This window comes from Thamnophis sirtalis, unplaced genomic scaffold, assembly GCF_051295495.1.
Source record: "Thamnophis sirtalis isolate CommonGarterSnake01/CBP01778 unplaced genomic scaffold, rThaSir2_p1.2 scaffold_11, whole genome shotgun sequence".
In the NCBI taxonomy this organism is placed as follows: domain Eukaryota; kingdom Metazoa; phylum Chordata; class Lepidosauria; order Squamata; family Natricidae; genus Thamnophis; species Thamnophis sirtalis.
In genome coordinates this window covers 42028013-42045324 of record NW_028261391.1, presented here as the reverse complement: position 1 = coordinate 42045324, position 17312 = coordinate 42028013, and the positions used below count along the sequence as shown (strand labels likewise).

The window sequence follows — 17312 nt, the reverse complement described above, 5'->3', positions numbered from 1 at the left end:
GTCATCCGCATCCCTCCCTTTCAAGAGGGAGCGGGTTATTCTAAACAAGGCGGCTGGGCGCGATTCGGCGGATGCAATAAGGGCGGCAAAATGCGAACATATTGCCACGAGATAGGCTCTAATAAAGGCTCTCATCAGTGCTCGGTCTGACTCAGATTTACTGGCCCTCCAGCGTTGCTCTAGGCGTCTTTTGGCGCTTCATCTCCCGGAGTTCCTCGGTGAACCAAGGAGTCCTCCTGGATCCGCTGCCTCGGAGAGGTCGCAAAGGCGCAATCCGGTTTAGAGCCCCCGCCGCCGCTGTATTCCAAGCAGCGACTAAGGACTCCACCGGATTGTGGACGATAGTGTCAGGTATTTCTCCAAGTGCCGTCTGAAACCCCATTGGGTCCATCAGGCGCCTGGGGCGGAATCACCTAATCGGTTCCTCCTCCCTACAGTGGAGGATTGGCTTCTGAAAGTCAAGCCTCAGCAGGAAGTGATCAGACCATGACAAGGGCAAGGTTTTAATGCCCTTCAACTCTAGATCACATCTCCACTGCTCCGACAGAAATACAAGGTCAAGTGTGTGACCCGCTGAATGAGTCGAACCTCGAATTACTTGGGTCAAGTCCATGGCTGTCATGGAAGCCATGAACTCCTGCGCCCCATCAGAGCGTTCACCAAGTGTAGGCAGGTTGAAATCCCCCAGAACCATAAGCCTGGGGAACTCCACCGCCAACTTGGCTACTGACTCGAGGAGCGAGGGGAGGGCTGTTGCAACGCTGTTGGGAGGTAGGTACGTTAGCAACAGACCCACTTGACCACCAAGGTCCAGCTTCATCAACAGGGACTCACACCCGACAAACTCTGGAGCAGGGATCCTACGAGGAACTAAAGACCCTTGGACGATGACAGCCACTCCTCCACCCCTTCCCTGGGGTCGCGGCTGATGAAGCACCTGAAAATCTTCTGGGCACATTTCAGTGAGGGGGACTCCTCCCTCTAGGCCCAGCCAGGTCTTAGTAATACATGCCAGGTCTGCCCCCTTGTCTAAAATTAGGTCCCGGACAAGGGGAACTTTGTGAACCACAGACCTGGCATTTAGCAACAACAGCCTGAGACCAGGGTCCTGACAATTCTCACCACCTGGCCCTGGAGTGGAACTAACAGGGCCGGAAGGAGGGATCTCTGTGATGTAACGAACCCTCCTTCCCCGGTAATGGCCAGCCCTGAAGTTCCAGTCATACCTGCCCCTCCCCATAGTGACCGTAATGCTCCGGCCCTCCCCCGCTACCGTAGACCCCACAACCCCTCCCACAGCTCCCGCACCACCCAGCAGGCAATCCTTAACACTCATTCTGGGACGGGAAGTAAGTCTGGGCCCCTACCACTTCTGCAGTGGCACTCAGTGGAGGAGACACCAGGCAATACTCTCAACCCTCTCATACACACGCAGCCACTCACCCATGCAGTCCCCACGAAATAAGTTAAACACAGAAAATACAACAGTATGAATTTTAAAAAGTGGGTGCAAACATCAACCAAGCATACCATTCACACTACATTCCTAAAAAATTTGCGGAGCACTGTGAAATATATGTGAAACAAGGCAAAGCAAATGATCGTTAAGTGATTGTGTTGTCTGTTATCAGTAGTCCATTCTTTAATTTCTAGCCCAGCACTCTTAAAAAAGGTATTAATCGTCTGGAAAAACACAAGAGGCGGTTTGCTGAAGAGAAACGTCTCAGCAAAATGCATCGAGCTGTCAAGTTCAGCATTGAAGGCAACAGGATGCCCTTGTAGCCTTATATTGTCCCTGATCCAAGAGGTATCCCTGAAAGAGTGTGCATGTGCTGCAGTGCTTGCCATTGTTATCCATTTAGACAAAAGGGCATGTCTTCAACTCCGAGATTTCATTAAAAATTTCCAGTCAGGGAAAATAACTAATACATGGGGGCTTTGTTGTTGCTACTCTTTGTTTTTGAGGTTTCCAGGGCTTTGTGACTGAAAAACTAAAAAGAGTTGACATTTAAAAACCGCATTTTTTCCAGTAAGGATACTAACAGCAGTCTTATATACCGTTATCTTGTGGCAGTGAGTTTTCCACATGCTGCAACTTGTTGCTTTTACTGTATCCTAACAATTCTTACCAATTTAGCTCATACTAATTCCAGATGAGTATCAATAATTTTATTGAATAGTCAGTTCACCTCATTGGTGCAAATTGTAATTGTAACCTAAGACTTCTGGAAAATAAAAATATTATGCTAGAAAAAATCGCTATAGAAGGTTAATTGCCATGTATGAATTTAAATAATTAAACAGAATTTCTTAATGATGAAAAAAAATTTCAATACAGTATAGATAAATATAATACATGTTCATCTCCTTAATCTCAACATTAGACAAATTACCTTGCATGAAGTAGTTTATTATAAACATAATTCCTGAGAAGATTGGTTTGAACTGATTTTGTACATTTTCTGGAGTAAAAGAAGCAGCATGTCATCTAAAGTACTCCACCATCCTAACACATTCCTCAGACCTTATTATACTGTAATTGAGAAATTTCCTGGGAATAACCCAAAGAACTATGGATTTAGGTTGCCATGTGTAGCTTGGATTCTTATTATTGGAAAATAGGTAATTTTGTTTTTCTTCCCCAGCCCATTTCATTACAGTAAGGCCCCATAGTCCTAACTCTTTTTTTAACAATAGGCAAATTAAATAAAAAACATCTTCTTCAATCTAGTTACCAGCAAAGATCCATTTCATAACTTTTTAACATTTAACATGTTATATATATATATTAAATATTCAACATTGCACATCTCATCTCTTAACTATAACAAAATTCCATATAAAAGTCATGAAATGTTCCAGCCTCTTAATACAATGAAAATTTTAAAACTCAAATTTAACATGACAAAAAGGGACCATTTCTTTCATTTATAGAAAGGAAGCCTCAATGCATAATGTCTTATTTTCAGATACACATTTTGTATCACCACTGCATCTACATTTCATAAATATACAATAATCCCATTATCCTAATACAAGTAGTCCTCAACTAAACCACAATGAAGCCCAAGGTTTCTGTTGCTGAACAAGACAGTTGTTAATTGTAATTTGCACCTATTTTGCAAACGTTTTGTCACAGTTCTTAAGCAAATCACTGCAGCTGTTAAATGAATCTGGCATGCTGCATTGACTTTGCTTATTGAAAGCCAGCTGGAAAGTTACAGATGACATGACCCTAAGACACTGCAACTGTGATAAATACATTCCAGTTGCCAAGCCCCAAAATGTTGATCACATGATGATGGGAATACTGTAATGATCATGTGAAAACCAAGCTCTATGTTACACTTTTCAGTGTTGTTTTAACTTTAAATAGTCACTAAACAAATACCTATAAGTTAAGAACTCTAAAAAAAGCTAAAGGTAACATAACAAAAAGAAATAATTTCTCCTTTTAAAAAAAATCTCCAAATTTCCTTAACTTTCACTAAAGAAGAACAGTTAAGTATAAAACCAATTTAAGTAATATAAAATTATAATTACATACAATGGTATGGGAAGAAGATTCTACATCATACCCATTTTGGACAAATCCAATAAGATATCAATAATCCAGAAAAAATCACCCAGAAAAGTAACATCATCTATTTTATCCCTGATCAAATACATAAACTTTATAGGGGGGGGGGGGGGTGTTTCCTTTTATGTAAGACAGGTTTTTTTTTCTGTGACCCATTCAGATGATTGTTGATCCTTATTACAAATTTGTTCGAAAAAATTCCTGTGTCCTTGAAAAGCCCTAGTTTGCAGCTGGAGCAAAATGGTGAATTCCCTGTCTCTTGACTCCTTCCCCCTGCTCTCACACTAGATTGCTGTCTTGTGGTGTCCTTGTGAGTAGAATGAATGGCCATAAGGAGAATCAGCTTGGGTAATCTCACATTGTTCTCTTTGATCCAGAAAAGATTAAAGGGAACTAGTCTGCTTTCACTCCCATGTACAAAGCTGTATTGTCCATTCCGCTTGTCTGTGGAACTGTCTTGACTCCTGTCTTCAGTCAGCTATCTTCCCCCAAAAGTCCTGGGAATTCACATCACAACTCAAGAACTTTTACTTGATTTGATAAAAGGTTTAATAAAGGTTTTGTCCTAATACAGATTTTGAGATATTTTCTATGAATAATGCAGCATTTTGCTTCTTGTTTTATTTTGTACATGTTGACATGAGTACCACTGTGTAAGCTAAATTTGTAAAACATTCCTCATGGAACCGTTTAATAACATTCTTTGTTTTGTCATGCACTACTTCTTGTTCTTTTGTCTTATACAATATGTTGTTATGTATACTAGGGACTTTCATAGTTTTGAATCCCTTTCACATGCAGAGGTGGCTAAGAGGTTCAGACACTCACCTCACAATTGGGAGGTTGAGAGTTCAGTCCTAGGCAGCAACAGAAGTTTCTCTATCAAGGTGCAAAGAGAAAATATGCTGCAAACCTTGCATAGGTGTCAGGAAGGGCATCCGGCCAGTAAACACTCAGCTCCATTCAACCACTCTGGGATTACAAGTCATAAAAAGAAAAATAATCCCATTCACATGTAGATTCTGATGTTTCTTATTATTTCTAATTTCCTTAGACTTTTCCAAAGGGAAACAGGAGAGAAAAATATAGCTGCTTGGGAGCTCAACAGATGCCATTTCCTTCAAAGAGTTTCTAGTCACCTACTGTTGGACAGAAAATTGCTAGTTGAAAGAAATCCAATGGGGTTCAATAAATTAATATTCTAGTTAGGGGTGGTGATGCATCATAAACATTCCCTTTTTCTCATCCTCAGTTATATTTTCCATAATGGACAGTATTTACCAAGCCACTCTGCAAAAGACTGCGGACTTAATAATCTTTTAGAGTAGATTTTTATTTGCTTTAATATACAACAGGAAACCCAAAACATAATTATCCAATACAGGAAAAAGAACTTCATTTTGAAACATAGCATTAAATTTTGAGAATAATTATGTCATTAGCCAGTTGTTAAACAGTGCATTTATGAGTGTCAGAATTGTATATTTATCACAGAATCTTCTAAATATTTCTTTCTACCTTTAATGCTTAGAAACAAGACTGAATGTTAAATTAAAAGAAGAAAATAAACCTGGCTTAAGACATCAGAGAGTAATTAATAGATTCCTTATAATGTCCTTAATGTTCCTGTGAACTCTCCCTTTTGCACACTCCAGTGATGTATGGAATGCATCCGTCTCTCATGAATGAGGTCTGAATAGCTGAGCTAATCCTTGATTTTTAAATTCATGATCTAGATTCTGAACTTCAGCAGCATGTAAAGAATTGTGTCCAGAATTTTCCCCCCTAAAAAGCAGCACTTTCTTTTGTATATCTGTAACATACAATACATCTCTCGACTACATTTGAAAGTAAGCTATTGAGAGTCCCTCACAGTGTTACCAGCTGTAATGAACAGTAGCAACTGCAACAAGGGATGGCATATGTACATTTTTGTGGTTTATAAACATCAAGATGTCATTGATGAATGTTCTAGTACTAAATGAAAGTTTTCTTTCAAGTTCCAGGCAAGTTCGAAGAAAGGTGTCAGTCGCCTGGACAAACAGATGCGGAAGTTCACAGACATCAGGAAAAAAAGCAGAACATCCCATGCTGTAAAAATCAGCATTGAAGGCAATAAAATGCCATTGTGACCTTCCCCAGAATCACCTTTGATGGTCTCCTGTATAGACTCTCAGAAGATGTCTACATTTTTAAAAAAAAACAAAAAAACTTTGGGGTTTTTAAGTGCATCTTCAAATTGTTGGTTCAACTGATTGTAATACATGTAGATTCAGGGTGATAAACCCTGGGACATTGTTCATTATGGTTTTATTTAACCCTGACCTCGTTTCCTTTGTACAGACAAAACCTTGTATTGCTGCAAATCTCATACATTAAAATCTGTTTCTGAGGTGGGGTTTGTGTGATATTTTGTGAATTGAATGTGTATATAGAAGTTTTACTATTCTGAAGCCTCAAAGAATACAAGAGCTTGCATTATTACATTATATTTTGATAATTAAAAGGTAAAGTGTGTTTGTTTACATATTGTATATAGATTTCTGTTAACTAATCAAATACTATGATAAGCCATTTTTTCTTTTAAAATATTTTTCCTTCGGAACTTTAGAACAAATATATCACATTTTTGAAGAGAAAGAAAGAACATATTAAACATTTAATATGCTTATGTCATGGGGTTTAAGAATCTTCTGAACCTTATAATCTATTTTATCTCTTCTGTAAATGCATTGTCATTTATTTTAATGCTTATCACAGAAGGAATGCATTTAAGCAACAGTAGTTGGAAGTAATTATATTCCATTTCCTACTATAGAGTCAGCCAGATGTTCAGACTGGATTTTATCCATCAGATTATTTTCAACGACCTGGAATGATTGACAGCTATTAATACTTGAAGGGGTTAGAGATATTGTCACAGGATGCAAGCTGTTCCAAACAAAGCTGTTTCTTGCAATGGCCTGATGCCGATTATTAAAATAATTCATCTGGAGTCATTAATACGTTTAGGAGCACAATAGGAATACGTGGATTCATTGAAATTCCTGTAATCTGTTTTGCTGTCTGGTGCGTTAGGGTTAGGGTCACAGGGTCTCGAATCTGTTCAGTTGTAAAAATGCTCAAAAGCTTATTTTTGCTTACATGCCATGACTAATTCTGAACCAATCCTGGCTATATTGGGGAATATGATTTGAAGAATGTGAAACATTCCTTTCTTGAAATCTTTCCCCTCACCATTTGCTTAAACCATGTAAAAGATGATGTTCTGTAGACCTGTTTTCCATATTGGGAGAGCTTTTTCTTGTAGTTCAGATACATGCAAATAGATCAGCTTGGGCTGAGTTCCCCAAGTATATAGTGTTATGAGCTTGGGGCGTGGGAGGAGCAAGTGGCAAAATCTGCCTGACAATAATGTCGTGCAAATGGCATGACTGGTGAGCATCTGATGCCAAAATGCAAGTCTAATGTCATCAAGCACCTGTCATTCTGGCCATCCTTGTGGTTTGCTGTTGGCACTACGGTTCCAACCTCTTGCTGCAGGATACAATACTGACATTCTTGCAACTATGAGGCATACAAATGCGTATCCTTAGGCATACTGCTCCAAAAGTAATAAGATGAACCATATTTTATTCATTAAATTATTCATTCATTAAATTCAATTAATGGAATGAAATCAAATTGTGTAATCTTTTCTTTCACTTGGCTCTCTACCCACTTTATGGAATGCAAGTCACAGCACATCATTCAAGGATAATTCAATTTTGTGCCTGAGACTCCCTCCACATTCAGTATGTTTCCAAATACTATTCAGCAGAGAATGAGTGGGGAAGAACTATAATCACGGGCATCGGGAGTGGGTGGAAGAATATCCCTTATGTATTTACATTTTATCTCTATAGGACAGATTTCAAGAGATACAACTATCAATTAAATACAACAGATCAATTAAAAATCTGCAGCTGTATGCTTTTGCGGGGTGGTTTTTGGCCAACACAAAAAGGTATTCAAGAGTAACAGTAACTAAATATGGCACATCGTGCAGCTGCAGGTTTCTCATCTTTGGTTATTTTAGAGTTCAAACGTATTTTGGGAATCCATGACAATGGTTTGTCAGTCATCACATTATGCATGTTTGCATAAACACAAATTGAATGTTTGGCTCTTCCTTTTCCACCATAGCCTACTGCATTTTGCAGGATCACACAACCCCTTGGCATTTGTGGAGGTGACGGTAGGGGGAAAGATTTCAAGGTAGGGTCAGAATAATGAAAGAGTCGTGGAATCACCATGCAAGTCCCACCCTTTTCAACATATATCCTGATCTTGTTCAAACATGAAAGAAACAACTTGTGGCATGACACTGTGATTCTATTTTTGTCAGTATCCTTGGAGTCCTTTTACAAGGATTAAAAAATCACTTTGGGAAGTAGGGACTGAGGCAGTATTTCTACTTATCCAGTTGCTTATGCTTAAATCTGAATTGGATGCAGATTTATAGAACAATTCTGTTTCTATACAAAGAAAAGGGCAACTTAATTGTTTATTTCAGTTAAGAGCAGCTATAGGAAACAAACCTGCAATGTGACCTGGCTATTCAAGTTGTTAAATATTACCAAACCCACAAAAAATATTTTATACAGATGGGCCTTCACTGCAGGTTAGGCAAAAAAAAAACCCTTCAAGAATTAGTTTCGATTACTTCATTTATCCATGAAATATAATTGGGTACTAGAGTATAAGCTCCGTATTTCCCCACTTCAGCACAACCTTCTCCCCAACTGACAATCCCCAAGAGAAACCAAGTATTGTGATAAGACACAGCAAAAGGTCCACCACTATCTCCTTTGCAAGCATCCTGTCCTTCCCCATCATAGCCAGCACAAAACATGTTGTCCGTAATGAGCTTCTTGGTGGACTGCCGACAGGTCTCCATGCTCACAATAGGCAACTTAACTTTCATGAGAAAGCGAGTTAACTTACCCTTAGCATGAGTTGCACCCCATCCACTAACTATTCCTTGGGCTACGCCTTCAATCAGCACATTAGCTAGGCTAGGACGAGGAAGGCAAATAGGAAGTACGTTCTGGGTAAAAATCACATCGCTAGTCAATTGGACCAAAGCAATGTCATTGTTGTAGTTCTGTGAGTTATACTGAGGATGTCTCCAGTGACGCCGTACTCTTACTTTTTGTTCATCTCGTTCTCGCTGATGTTTGTCAAAGTCTCCTGAAAAGCAAATAAAAGTGTGTGGAAAAATCTAAGCAGGTATTGACAGTGGAAAACAAGGAAAGTGAAAAACAAAAACATAAGAATAGCCTTAGATCCAAGTAGAAATAGTGTCATTTGGTTATTGAAATACTGATTCTGTACATTAAAATGCTTTAAAGTATGCAGATTTTTTTTTCTTAGGCACTTCAAAAACAAGGAGGCTTCTAAGTAAAGTTGTCGTTGTACAACTGTCTTACCTTGTTTAGAGAACTCTATGGGAAAGTGAAATGATATTGTCTTCTATTGGTCACATTATCATTGTTCTTCCACTGGTACTTCCAATTTATTACTAGGGGTTTTTTTAAAGGAAGAATACCTGGGTGAAATTCAACAGGTTCTGACAGGTTCTGGAGAACTGATAGCGGAAATTTTGAATAGTTCAGAGAACTGACTGGCCTCAGAGTGGGGTGGGAATGGAGATTTTTCAGTATCCTTCCCCTGGAGTGGGGAGGGAATGGAGATTTTGTAATATCCTTCTCCCAGGAATGTGGTGGGAATGGAGATTTTGCAGTATCCTTCCCCTACCACGCCCACCAAGCCATGCCCACAGAACTGGTAGTAAAGAATATTAATTTCACCACTGAAGAATACAGTATATACTACCATTATATTATTAGCCCAAAGGATTGTCCTAGAACAAGCTAGGTGATGTCTCTGAAATAATATATGAAAACTGAAAAAGTAGAATGACTGTAGCAAAAGAAGGCAAATATATTACCAATAGTATTAGGAGCCTTGGGAACAATCCCAAAACATCTGGAGCACCATTTGAACATCATCATCAGCATTGACAAAATTACCATCAGACAATTGCAAAAGACAGCTTTACTTAGAACAGTTTATATCATGTGATGATACCTTTAAGACCGAAGTCACTCAGAGTGAGTTGGGTAGTCATCTACATTTCCATAAATAAATAAACAAATACAAATAAATAAATAAATCACCATCAAGCAACAACCTCTGCCTATCCCAGGTCCTTAGAAAGGACTCACTAAGTAGATTAAAAATCAAATCCTGTCTAAACTTTGGGCGAACTGTGACCAACCATAATAATCCAGTCAAAATATTTGGCTGATTGTGTGACCAACCATAATAATTTATTTCGTTTATATGTTGCCCAACTCCCAGGGACCCAGGGCAGTTCACAATTGGTAAACATTAAAAAACAAAGAATAATACGTATCAAAAAACTATCAAAACAGCAGAAAACAAAAGAACAATGATAGTAATGAAAATAAATCCAGAAGGGATCAAAAAGAAAGAAAATGGCTTTATGGTAGCAATTCTCTCCAAATGCCTTGGCAAATCGGGTGATCTGTAATCAAGTATACCTGCATAATATACTCAGGCCAATAAATAATCAGGTAAGAGTAGCAATTTATAACATTAATTAAAATATATCAATGTTTCTCAATCTCAACTTTAAGATATGTTGACTTCCTGGATGGAGAATTCTGGGTAGTGAGGCTAAGAAACATTAAGGTGTATGTTTGCTTCTATAATTTCAAAGGTTAGAAATGCATTAATTTTTTTACAACAGGAATGTGATATCAGAACAGGAGAATCTACTATTTCTTCAGGAATACATTGTGGGGGGAAACAAGCATTAGAAGACTGTAATTTTGTTTGCGTCTCTACTACTTACCCACTGTAACGTGGTGTGGAATAATGTTGTCAAAACAGTGTGCTGCAGTAAGTACCCACTGACTACTGATCAAGCTGCCCCCACAAAAACCGTAATCTCTATTATTTTGAATCAGTACCTAGGAAGAAAAATAAAAAAGAAATTGTTGTCTAACCCAACTGCAAATCTGTATGAATTTTCTACACTCTCCTTTGAATTATTTAGCTTTGAATCAGAGGTCAATCATCATACACAAAAATACAGGGATGTGAAGCAACACATTTCTTCATATGCCCACAACAATATTGTAAACCTCCTTTTTCCAATATTTATACAAAAGGACAGCACCTACAGTCAGTTGTCCTCCCTTGGAAGGCAAAGGTATCATTTAAGGACACATCTGAATGATTTTTAGAGGTCCTGTTGGTACTGTGCTTGTTGAAAGGAAACATTCATGACCTGAGCCTCAATATCTTGAATATAAGGAGATAGTTATGAACTATTGAGAGTTCCAATTTCTGTGTTCTGTCTCTCTTTGTGTTTTGGAATTCATCTCCTAGCTTGCCACTCAGAATTAAATTCCATTGAAAAAGATTGCACCCTGCTGCTTCATAGAGGAATCTGACCCTGCAATTCTAACAATATCCTGTAAAATGAGGCTATTTATCAAACCCTTTAAGCACAATAGTGTTACCTGCCAAGGACATGCTCCTGGGCGGCAGAAAGATCCCCCAATTATTCTGGTTTTTTCTTCATCTGTGGAGTTAATATTTGACCATCTGAGTAAATCCTCCTCTGTGAAATTTCCTTCTAGCTTTTCCATGTCATCTTCAATTTCTGCTGTGAGATTCAACCATCCTGAGGAAGCCCAACTTAACGTCTGATTCCAGTTGGTCATGTTCTCATGAGCATTCGTTTCACTTTGTATGACTCTTCCTCGCTCATAAGAACGTGTGGATCGCTTAATCAGCCCACAAGGAAAGCGATCTAAAGTCAGGGAGATTAAACAGTGTGGGTAACTGTACTTAATTTACGTTGTGTCCTTATTTATTTTGCTGAAAGAAGAAAAAAAAGTTATATGATGATTTATGGGCTTGAGGATTTTAAAAGATCAACTAAGTGAGGAAGTAAAATAATTTGTGTAACATTTAAGAGGTAGAGAAGATTATTAGACTGTAATTAATTATCTGTTGAAGGTTAAAAGTCACATTTCAAAACTTATTTTCTTTCTTTTCCTTTTTTGTTCCTTTTTTAATTTGTCTTCTATTTTGTATAAAATTCTACAGCATACATAAATACATAAAAAAATGAAGGTAACTTGTCAAACACTGGGAAAAATCAAAGTATGCCTGATGGATAAAAGTACCAATAGCCAGCCAGAATATGAACTTCCAATAATTGCTAGATTCTCCCATTAATTGTCATGTTAACAATATTCCAGTTGGCCAATATTTTTAGGTTATAAAACAAGTTATGAAATCCTCCCCTCCCCAAGTTGTTCTATTTGATAACTGCAGCTTTATAATTGCCTTCTGCCTACTAATTCTCTTGCTATCTTTTCTACATTGGAATCAAGAAGCAACAAGTTAAATTATGGTAAATACCTATGTATGGATTTAGGCAACCTTTCTGCTTGCATTGAAGAAAAATGTCTGAGAAGTCTTGGTACCTCTAATTACTTATAGAACTAGCTAAATAACACCCCTAAATATACTTAAGTAGTAATCCTGAGCTGCCACCGCTCACTTACGTCAGCTGTGTGGGGCAAAATGAATTCAACATTTAAAGCATTCACAGAGTGCTTATTCTACATATAAAGAGGAAATTTGGTCAAATTTTATTCAACATAATACATAATCATTTATTTATGTTGATTTATTCAACCTAATCATGGTCCATGCATCTAAAGTAGACAATCTGTTGCTTTTCATGCTGACTGGTTGGAAATTCAGGAACCATAACATCAGCCCATTTAGGGAAAACCAGACTGAAAAGGGCTTCTGGAACATTTAGTTTCTAAACCCACATTTTTAAACCAGTAAGAGGAGGCATTACCTGAGGGCGTACAACCCTTCCCGTCTTCACTTAGCATATATCCTGCTTCACAGGAGCAGATCACACGACGTGAATGTTCGGTATCTTGACAATATTGCCAACAATCTCCATTTTTGTACCAGCATTCAAATTTCTCTACATTGGAGACAGGGGATAGTTCTTGGGTGATTACTACTTACTCTCTCCAGCAGACTGTAATCCTGTAATAATAGGCTATCAGTAGTGGGAACCCAAATCACAATTTATCATTTTTAAAATTAGTAGAGGGATCTTCAAGTTATTCTTGTGTTTGTGTGTGTGTGTGTGTGTGTGTGTGTGTGTGTGCATGGGTGTGCATGCACCTTTGAGTTAATCCATGCAGTTTTCTTGGCAATTATTTGCGATTATTACCGCCTAGGGATGAGAGAGACAGTGGCTGCTCAGTATCATCCAGATGGCTTTATACTTAAGACAGGAGTAGTGTTCACATCTCATGGTTTCTAGTCGAGTGCCTTCAAGCACTGGATTACACTAAACTGGCTCTCTAGATTCTACTGGATCACCAGTTTATGGTGTTTAGTATTATGACTTACTCCCTAAGAGAAAAGTTGGCATCTCACACCACCTCTCCCAGAATCCTTTGATTCCAGCTTTACCCTCTGCCTTAACATAGCAGCTTAGTTGCTATCACCACCTACTTTCCAGGGGATGGGAGGCTCTACCTGATATTTTCTCCAATCCCCATGTATGTGAGAGAAGACTCCCACAGGCTATCATCTTACTAGCAAGTAGAAGGGGAACACCAACCCATTTAGAACAAAAGCAACCCATTTATATACATTAAAAAGAAATATATTTCTATAGCACCAACTTCGGACTCTGTGATATGCAACTAGGGAATTCAGCCTGTCTGCTTCTGCAAGGCTCTGGATGGGAGGCCTGAGAGAAAGCACTGGGTCCAGTCACACATCCTAGAAACCTCTTTTGTATTGATCCAGAAGCTTGGTCAATCTGAGTGAAGGAAAACGAAGACGAGCAGACTGACTGTGGCTTGCTGACGTTGGTGGGAAAGTTGGTCCCATATTCCAGAGCTGTAGTAGTCACACAACGGCCCCTTGGTCATCCAGGAACAGCTCCTCCACCCTGGTGCACTGGATTGCAGGGGAGTTCCCTGCTCCCCAGGTGAAAGAGCTGCTCTGGGATGACCAAAGGGCCAGTCCTGTGACAATGACAACAAAGCTAGGGTTAATCCTGGGCATTTCTCTCTGCTAACAGGCGGCCAAGCTAACTATCTGAAGGACCTCATCCTGTCCCTGGGAGTCAAAGTGCTGAAGTGTGAGCAGCGCGGGAAACTTTGACTGGGCTCCCCGAGAGAAATGCAAATATTTCTCTGCGGACCACCAGTTGGTGACCACTGCTCTGAACTACCCCTTTATTTCTCTCACTGGTATGACATTTGGCCAACAAAGTCTCACCAGGCTAGAAAGCTACCACAAAAGGTAGCAGATTCTTACAACAATAGCAGATCGGCTAATGTTATACTTCACTCACCTATTTCACACTGATTTCCTCCATACCTCGGGGGACATGTACAGGAATATGTATAGTGTTTGACCTTACATATGCCACCATTGTTACATGTATTTTCTTTACAGGGGTTGGAATCTGTTTGGAAAAAGAGATTTGATGATACAAATCAAATCCAGATAAGTATTTAGAGTAATTTCTTTTTTATGCATAAAAGTAGTTTCTTACCCATTTCAGTTTCAATAACAGACTACACAATCTAAAATATTAAAATTATAAACAACAACACAAATAGTATTGTCAATGAAATATGAAAATACAGTAGATTAATGAGCAAAGGAGGAAAACTGTAACAGTTCATTATATGAAAAATACATTAAAATAATTTTATCATGCAAACAAAATTCTTGCCAGAACAAAAGCAAAATCTTCAATAGATTTCAAAATGTATAAAAACTCAAGATTTATGGGGCCAAAGTTAGCATAAGCTTTAAGTTTTAGTGAACAATTATTTATGCAGAATACATAGAAAATGAATAAAATGTTTACTTTTGTAATCGAACCAAAACTCCATCTGCAAAATAATAATAAAAAAAAACAGATGTGATTAGGCCAAAGTACCTTTATAAATTAACTTAAACAACTCAATGTAAGTAATTAAGACACATTATGATTTAAAATCAACCTGGTTCTATAGAAAAGTTTTGGACAAAAAGTGGATCTGGCTCTGAGGATTTGCATCATGAATGTAAATCTTTTATTATTGACAAATACAAATATATATGGTACCCACTTCTGAATTATTCTAACTTTCACACATATACATAAAGAGGATTGTAAAGGTAAAAGCTCTAAAAAGCCTGGATTTTTTAAAAAGACTGTCGATTGTATTACGGAAAGGGCCTGTGGTAACTTAAACAGCAGTTTGCTCCAAAGTAAGACTCTACTTACTAGCTGCAATTATTATTTATTTATTAATGCTGTTAACTGTGCCTGGAGGTGTCTCATTGAAGTGATTCTCCTTCAGCCTCAATTATGTCACTGAAGCTAAAAAGCGAGTGTAATCAAGCATACCAAGATTAGTTTGGGCACTGAACAGATTTGGCATTTGGAGCAATTTGCTGAGTGCAGAATTTTTTTTTCTCAGTTACGGTAAGACTTTTGAACCAATCTTCTATTAAAAAAATAATATAGTTTCCACAATCTTGTAGTTAACCCAGACTGATGTGGATTATTATACACCATTGTGTAAATGCTTTGCCTCATCATTTCCTCCTTATATATAGCACAGTTGACCTGTTCAAAGAGAATTTGGGCTATAAGAAAAAATGGCCAAAATATTCCCACACCTTAGTGTGACATCCTGTAAGACTTGTAGGAGGTGAAGGGCGAATGATAGGAAATCATGATTTCAGCTGAAAAAGTATATATACAACTCAATTTTAAATATGTGGGGATTTTTTTGCTGACTCTTTAAAGAAATCAAACTATTTATTCCCGCCACTGAAAGCCAGAGGATTGCTGCCCCTTGAATTTAACTTATTTATTCAGTTTGTATAACTGCCCAGCTCAAACCAGTGAATCTGACCAGCAGACAAGCACTGTATGTGTAATTTTGTATTTTTTGATTTTAATGCTCTACCAAATTTCTGTTAATTTTAAATGTTTCAACAATAACTACAGTGGTTTCTGAGAGCCAATTTGGTGTAGTAATTAAGGCACCATGCTGGAAACTAGGAACCTGTGAATTCTAGTTCTACCTTATCACAAAGTCGGCTGGATGCCTTTAGGCCAGTTACTTTTTCTCAGCCCTAGGAAGGAGACAATGGCAAACCATTTCTGAAAAAACTCGTGCCAAGAAAACTAAAAGAACTTGTCCAGCCAGTTACCAGGTGTCAACACCAGGTATACTGACTTCAAAGGACAAACAACAACAATGAGGAACTAGCAGTTTCTGTGGGATATTTCACATTTGCAAGAAATAGTCAGATGTCCCCCATTTCCATTGCTCACCGTTTTCTCCTTTGACTTGAAAATCTCTTTTGCCTCTTCAAATGAACACTGTTCCTCTCTGCATTCTCTCTCCAAATTTCCTGGGAGAATCTCCTCCAAGAAAGTGTTAGCACGTTTCTGAATCCTCAGAACCTGGTTTGCCTTCTCTTTTTTCACAAATACTGTAGATAAACAGTAATGTATCACTAAGGATTCCAGTTTCTTCAATTCAGGGTAAATATATATTTATATTCATACTGAGCATACTGAATATTGCAGGGCTAAACTGGTGGATATGTTTGGTTATTTCTCCAGGGCTTAAATAAGGGGTGTGGGAGATCCATAAATGAAACATTTGATTGAGTTTCATCTCCAAAATTTATCTCAAAGCAACACTTATGAAAGTAAAATAGATACCTTTATTCTTAAGGTAACACTCAGAAACATATGAGTTTAAAAATTAACTATGGTTGTTAATACATGATCCATATTGTGACTGTTGCTAATGAATAATAGGTACCTGATAACGAATGTGAAAAGATGATGAAGCAGCAGATTAAGAAAATCAAGGTTGGCCCGAAGGAAATTCTAGCCATTGTATACCCAAAGTGAATAGTAGAATATACTTGATTTGGAGACAGTCACCTACACATAGAAAACAAGACTAAACAAAATATTCTTCAAGTACTGAGACGAGAGAGAGAGAACTGAACAATAAAAATTATGTGCATATTAAAAACAAAGATGGAGACTAGCAGAGAAGGCTACAGATCTAGAAATAAAGAGAATAAAAGTCATATCTCCTAAAATCAGAAATTATTTGTACTGGAATAATAACCCAGGTATTTTGCTTTTTAAGGAAAAATTAACATGTTGAGGAAGTTAGAAGATCTGATGCACTAGCAATGGCTACATATACAATATGTCCAAGTGAGGAAACATCTGAAGAATAGTAGTGCAAGCAAATAAGGCCTATTTTCTTTTAATCTCCTGTTAAAAATGAAGTGTGTTAAGAGGCCCCTTACAAGAACAGATTGCATTTCATTTTGTCCTGAGAGCTGTTGATTATTCTCATTTCATCAAATAACAATTGGCACTGAATAACAGAAACTTTGTCACTCAGGAAACCAGATACATATTAAGAGAAACAAAATAAAGAGGGTGGGAACAGGCAGTTTTAAAAGAAACAGTCTGCTTTTTTGTGTATGCAGAAAATTAGAAATGTTGTGTTCTCTTACCTGATTAGGAAGGGGAAAATGCTATTTAGAACTGCTACAA

The 17312-nt window shown here is 37.9% G+C and overlaps 2 protein-coding genes across 10 annotated transcripts in view; one reads left to right on the top strand and one right to left on the bottom strand.

The window, feature by feature from the left end:
- IWS1 (interacts with SUPT6H, CTD assembly factor 1) overlaps positions 1-5972 on the top strand; it is a 24865-nt gene extending 18893 nt beyond the window's left edge. For 5 of the 8 annotated variants that reach the window (XM_087725670.1, XM_087725667.1, XM_087725663.1 and 2 more), the window contains one exon: positions 5581-5972. In XM_087725670.1, the coding sequence (XP_087581796.1) occupies positions 5581-5712 (132 nt within the window). In that variant the 3' untranslated portion in view covers positions 5713-5972. Of the gene's footprint in view, positions 1-1653; positions 1808-5580 lie in introns of all 8 variants that reach the window. The other 3 variants (XM_087725664.1, XM_087725671.1, XM_087725665.1) reach the window with 2 other exon arrangements.
- LOC106540894 (coagulation factor X) lies at positions 4351-17312 on the bottom strand. Of its 2 annotated transcripts, XM_014056190.2 has the most exons (10): positions 17273-17312; positions 16555-16679; positions 16056-16216; positions 14592-14616; positions 14067-14180; positions 12537-12671; positions 11176-11468; positions 10503-10620; positions 8567-8812; positions 4351-4722 (listed from the first exon to the last, which is right to left on the bottom strand). In XM_014056190.2, exons 2-10 carry the CDS (start codon positions 16628-16630, stop codon positions 4712-4714), a joined length of 1179 nt encoding a protein of 392 aa, XP_013911665.2. In that variant the 5' UTR covers positions 16631-16679; positions 17273-17312; the 3' UTR covers positions 4351-4711. The 2 variants fall into 2 exon arrangements, with proteins under 2 accessions (XP_013911665.2, XP_013911663.2); XM_014056188.2 differs by lacking the exon at positions 4351-4722 and having other exon boundaries at positions 5676-8812.